At 44.2% G+C, this 6,000-nt stretch overlaps 1 protein-coding gene across 13 annotated transcripts in view; it reads left to right on the top strand.

Annotated features, from left to right (window-relative positions):
* Positions 1 to 6,000, top strand: part of LOC106613097 (unconventional myosin-XVIIIa) — a 203,810-nt gene that overhangs the window by 140,099 nt on the left and 57,711 nt on the right. For all 13 annotated transcript variants that reach the window (XM_014215026.2, XM_014215025.2, XM_045724671.1 and 10 more), the window contains one exon: positions 4,041 to 4,169. In XM_014215026.2, coding sequence (XP_014070501.2) covers positions 4,041 to 4,169 — 129 coding nt within the window. The remainder of the gene's footprint in view (positions 1 to 4,040; positions 4,170 to 6,000) is intronic.

Below are 6,000 nucleotides of genomic sequence, written 5' to 3'. Positions count from 1 at the left end.
GCACGAGCCTGAGTCTCATAGTACTGTCACTGGCCACTATCCAAACGCGCTAATGTTTTTCAGCCAGAGCCTGCAAAGCCACGATTCAGCTTTTTGCCGCCTTCTGAGAGCCCATGTGAGCCGTAGGAAGTGTCACGTAACAGCAGAGATCCTTTGTAATGGAAAGAGATGGCAAAGAAGGCCAAGAAATGGTCAGACAGGGTACTTCCTGTACAGAATCTTCTCAGGTTTTGACCTGCCATTTGAGTTCTGTTATACTCACAGACACCATTCAAACAGTTTTAGAAACTTTGGAGTGTTTTCTATCCAAAGCCAATAATTATATGCATATTCTAGTTACTGGGCAGGAGTAGTAACCAGATTAAATCGGGTACGTTTTTTATCCAGCCGTGTCAATACTGCCCCCTAGCCCTAACAGGTTAACAGGAAGCCAGTGTAGGGAGGCTAGCACTGGAGTAATATGATCAAATTTTTTGGTTCTAGTCAGGATTCTAGCAGCCGTATTTAGCACTAACTGAAGTTTGTTTAGTGCTTTATCCGGGTAGCCGGAAAGTAGAGCATTGCAGTAGTCCAGCCTAGAAGTAACAAAAGCATGGATTAATTTTTCTGCATCATTTTTGGACAGAAAGTTTCTGATTTTTGCAATGTTACGTAGATGGAAAAAAGCTGTCCTTGAAACAGTCTTGATATGTTCTTCAAAAGAGAGATCAGGGTCCAGAGTAACGCCGAGGTCCTTCACAGTTTTTTTTGAGACGACTGTACAACCATCCAGATTAATTGTCAGATTCAACAGAAGATCTCTTTGTTTCTTGGGACCTAGAACAAGCATCTCTGTTTTGTCCGAGTTTAAAAGTAGAAAGTTTGCAGCCATCCACTTCTTTATGTCTGAAACACAGGCTTCTAGCGAGGGCAATTTTGGGGCTTCACCATGTTTCATTGAAATGTACAGCTGTGTGTCGTCCGCATAGTAGTGAAATTTAACATTATGTTTTCGAATGACATCCCCAAGAGGTAAAATATATAGTGAAAACAATAGTGGTCCTAAAACAGAACCTTGAGGAACACTGAAATTTACAATTGATTTGTCAGAGGACAAACCATTCACAGAGACAAACTGATATCTTTCCGACAGATAAGATCTAAACCAGGCCAGAACTTGTCCATGTAGACCAATTTGGGTTTCCAATCTCTCCAAAAGAATGTGGTGATCGATGGTATCAAAAGCAGCACTAAGATCTAGGAGCACGAGTACAGATGCAGAGCCTCGGTCTGACGTCATTAAAAGGTAATTTACCACCTTCACAAGTGCAGTCTCAGTGCTATGATGGGGTCTAAAACCAGACTGAAGCATTTCGTATACATTGTTTGTCTTCAGGAAGGCAGTGAGTTGCTGCGCAAGAGCTTTTTCTAAAATTTTTGAGAGGAATGGAAGATTCGATATAGGCTGATAGTTTTTTATAATTTCTGGGTCAAGATTCAGCTTTTTCAAGAGAGGCTTTATTACTGCCACTTTTAGTGAGCTTGGTACACATCCGGTGGATAGAGAGCCGTTTATTATGTTCAACACAGGAGGGCCAAGCACAGGAAGCAGCTCTTTCAGTAGTTTAGTTGGAATAGGGTCCAGTATGCAGCTTGAGGGTTTAGAGGCCATGATTATTTTCATCATTGTGTCAAGAGATATAGTACTAAAACACTTTAGTATCTCCCTTGATCCTAGGTCCTGGCAGAGTTGTGTAGACTCAGGACAATGGAGCTTTGGAGGAATATGCAGATTTAAAGAGGAGTCCGTAATTTGCTTTCTAATGATCATGATCTTTTCCTCAAAGAAGTTCATACATTTATTACTGCTGAAGTGAAAGCCATCCTCCATTTGCGAATGCTGCTTTTAGTTAGCTTTGCGACAGTATGAAAAATACATTTTGGATTGTTCTTATTTTCCTCAATTAAGTTGGAAAAATAGGATGATCGAGCAGCAGTGAGGGCTCTTCGATACTGCACGGTACTGTCTTTCCAAGCTAGTCGGAAGACTTCCAGTTTGGTGTGGCGCCATTTCCGTTCCAATTTTCTGGAAGCTTGCTTCAGAGCTCGTGTATTTTCTGTATACCAGGGAGCTAGTTTCTTATGACAGATGTTTTTAGTTTTTAGGGGTGCAACTGCATCTAGGGTATTGCGCAAGGTTAAATTGAGTTCCTCGGTTAGGTGGTTAACTGCTTTTTGTCCTCTGACGTCCTTGGGTAGGCAGAGGGAGTCTGGAAGGGCATCAAGGAATCTTTGGGTTGTCTGAGAATTTATAGCACGACTTTTAATGCTCCTTGGTTGGGGTCTGAGCAGATTATTTGTTGCAATTGCAAACGCAATAAAATGGTGGTCCGATAATCCAGGATTATGAGGAAAAACATTAAGATCCACAACATTTATTCCATGGGACAAAACTAGGTCCAGAGTATGACTGTGGCAGTGAGTAGGTCCAGAGACATGTTGGACAAAACCCACTGAGTCGATGATGGCTCCGAAAGCCTTTTGGAGTGGGTCTGTGGACTTTTCCATGTGAATGTTAAAGTCTCCAAAAATTAGAATATTATCTGCTATGACTACAAGTTCCGATGGGAACTAAGTGAGGAACACTGCATATGGCCCAGGAGGCCTGTAAACAGTAGCTATAAAAAGTGATTGAGTAGGCTGCATAGATTTCATGACTAGAAGCTCAAAAGACGGGGTTAAATGTGTCTTCCACATTTAACCCAACCCCTCTGAATCGGAGAGGGGGAGGGGGCTGCCTTCATCAACATCCACGTCATCGGCACCCGGGAAACAGTTAGAAGTGTGCATTATTAATGCAAGCATACAATGCAAGCTGTTGATTTGTTAACATGTCTTTTTGGATCCATTTAACAGAATGCCCATACAGTGTGTGATAAATCCTCTACTACTGACAATAGAGGAAGCAAACTCAATCCGATGTTCTCTGGAGGTAAAGACAACCTCTCCAGTCGGAGTCGTTGCCCTACAGCAGAGAAGTGTGGGTGTGTTGGTGCTGTGTGGTTTCACCACGCCCAGCCCACTCTCTGCATGTGCTATTGGCTTGACTGTACACACACTTCCCTGAGAGCTGGGCTCTGAAATTTGATTGTCTGTGCTGGGTAAAGTGTTTCCTCTCATCCTGTGCCTCTGATAGAAGATAATAGGTTGTTAAGGGCCCTGGAGTACTGTGTTAGATCAGTCCTGATGCATCATGATGCATAACACCACCACAGCTCTCGTCTTGAGGAGCCGCTTGGTGAAATCTGAACAAATCACTCTGTAGACTAACCATCTCAATTGTTTTAGAGTTGAAGAAAACACAGTGCCTCTGACTAACTGGAGATGACGGCTAAATCCAAGAGAAGTTTCTCCACAACTTTACCTGTCGTTTTAGTTTCCCCAGAAACTTCCTGTCTTTGTTATTTTCCTTACTGTAGCCGTGGCAGCCACATGTGTTGCTAACACAAGGGAGTTTTAATGAGGATTTTGTGAAGTTAAGCATAGCTCTTCCAGTAACACTATTAGCATGCTAATGCAATTCAACAACATTCAAAGAGTTTGATGAGCTCTCAGCTCTGGCCTGAGAAACTGTAGAGAAGTCCACCAGCAGCTCCCCACCCAATCTCCCAGAGCAGATCAGAGAATGGAAATGACTCTAAAGCATTTGAGGTAATCCAACTAAATTAAAAGCCCCCAATGTAAACGCCATTGAAATGCAAAGTAAACGCAGGACTTGATGTAGTTGATTTGCAATCCCTGAATCCCAGATGTATGGTTGAAGATCTTTAGGGGGATTCCAACTCCCTGAACCATGGAAAAACAAATTAATGTAATTATTTGTTTGTATGCGTCAATGCCCACAAATGAAAATGTTTCAAATATTCAGTTTCATGTTTACGTTACTTCTATTCCATAGTATTGTGCAACCTTGCACAGACACATGCTCCCTGTCTGACTTCAATACAATTCACTTTCGTGTCATGATTAATCAGTATCTAACTGTCCCTGTCTCTCACCAGGTGTTCTTCAGAGCGGGGACCCTGGCCAAACTGGAGGAGCAGAGAGATGTCCAGACCAGACGCAACATCACCATGTTCCAGGCTGCCTGCAGAGGATACCTGGCCAGACAGGCTTTCAAGAAGAGGAAGGTGAGGGAGCGCTCTCAACCCAGTTCTTACCAGCCCAAAGCCCAGGTCAGATTAGATGGCGAAATGAGCTAAACTGACCTTAGATCAGCAAAACTGACCGTTTCGTGCCCCTCGACCACGTCACTGTTGGTTCCTAATGCCTACACTTTCAAAGCCGATGCCTATCATTGTCCTTGAAGAGCTGTCCCTTGCCAGTACAGAAAGTGCTTGTGTCAGGGTTGCTTTGCTGCTCTCTTTGTTCGCCGCCTCAGACAATGTCTTGGGAACTGAAGCTTCCCATTCGATCATATGGTCATTTGTCCCCTACGACACGTTCTAATTTATCTTCCGTTATAGGGAAGTTAGTCAATGTGTTGCCATGAAAACCAAAGAGAAGACACGTGTGCTTCTTTCAGAGAGGAAGAGAATATTCCCAAGGAAGTATTAGAATGATAGTCTCCCTCTCTCTCTACCCTCTTCTCTCGCTCTCTCTCTGCCTCGTATTAACGGCATGCTCTCGCTCCATTGCTAGCTCTGCCACCCACATCTGTGGGGCGGTTTAGCGGCTCACTAAATCAGAAGTTCATCAGAGCACAGTGTCATAAATCCATCCTGTCTCCGCTGGCCCCCGGCCCAGCAGATAGCCTTCCATCTGCTCCTCTGGGACACACACACACCCCCCCACGTCCCCTCAATCACAGCCTTATCGATTACCGCACCAGAACACACACACACCTCGCCTTATTCCCTGCCCTCTCAGTCTCTCCCTCCATTTTAGCATTCCTCTCTGTCTCTCACTATAACCTGACCTCTGATCTATGTAGGGGTGATGAGGGTCAAAAAGGAAAGGACTGACACACCTATAGTACAGGCTGTCTCCTTACCTATTTGAATAGTAATAACTTTATTTATACACGAGTGGTGGGGGAAACTAGAAGGCTGGTCTTTCTACAGGGTGAGATTATTATTATAGACGCCTGTCATAATCCTTGGTCCAGTCATGAGGGATTGGAGAGAGACACGGCAGGGACAGAGCTGTATGTATGTGTGTGTGTGTTTGGCGGATGAAAACAGCCCACACACACCCTATATGCCCCACCACACCAGAGTGAGCATGACGACCAGGGATATAACACCCTCCACTGAATGACTGGAACCACCGGTGGGGATCTATTCAGCTCTGTGTGTTGTCCTGTACTGTCTTGTGTTGTGTGTATGTTTCTGTGTGTGGGTGCTTGTCTGTGTACGTGAGGGTGTGAGAGAGTGGTTAGTGTGAATTAATTGTGTAGCAGAAGCCTACATGTGCGTCTTGGTGTGTCCATGTGTGTTTGGACAGATTGGGCTTCGACCGCTGTCTTCCCAGTCCCTGCCATGCCCATCTCTGGTAGTTCTTTGGTGCTGAGCTGGGCTCAAGGTTGCTGTCTTTAAGTTGCTTTTCAAGGACAGTGGGCTTCTCTTTACTGCTCTGCCTGCTTCATTTGAGTGCTGCCTCTCTCTATAAGTAACACAAGTTGTTTATCCTGATTGTTTGTTTTGATTTAGGAACAGGATATTGATAGTTTCCTTTGTTTGCGAAGTGTTTAGTTGTAAACGACTCCATGAAGAGTGATTGTCATTCCTCACAGTGTGACTGGCTGAGGGTCAGACTGGACTGGAGATGGTTGTGTAATGCTGGGAGGTAGAGTTCTTCAAGGGTCCAAAAAGTTGGACCTATTCTGAAATGGACTTGGGGCTTTCCCACCCAGACCCGATATGCATAAATATATTTTTTAAATGTAGAGACCCATTCCGAAGAGGACAACTAGAATCATTCCGTATAGACCTGGTTGGATCCAGACCCTATCCAAGTGAG

Source organism: Salmo salar, chromosome ssa09 (assembly GCF_905237065.1).
Source record: "Salmo salar chromosome ssa09, Ssal_v3.1, whole genome shotgun sequence".
Classification (NCBI taxonomy): domain Eukaryota; kingdom Metazoa; phylum Chordata; class Actinopteri; order Salmoniformes; family Salmonidae; genus Salmo; species Salmo salar.
The sequence above is the reverse complement of the archived record's forward strand: the minus strand, read 5'-3'. Positions and strand labels throughout refer to the sequence as shown.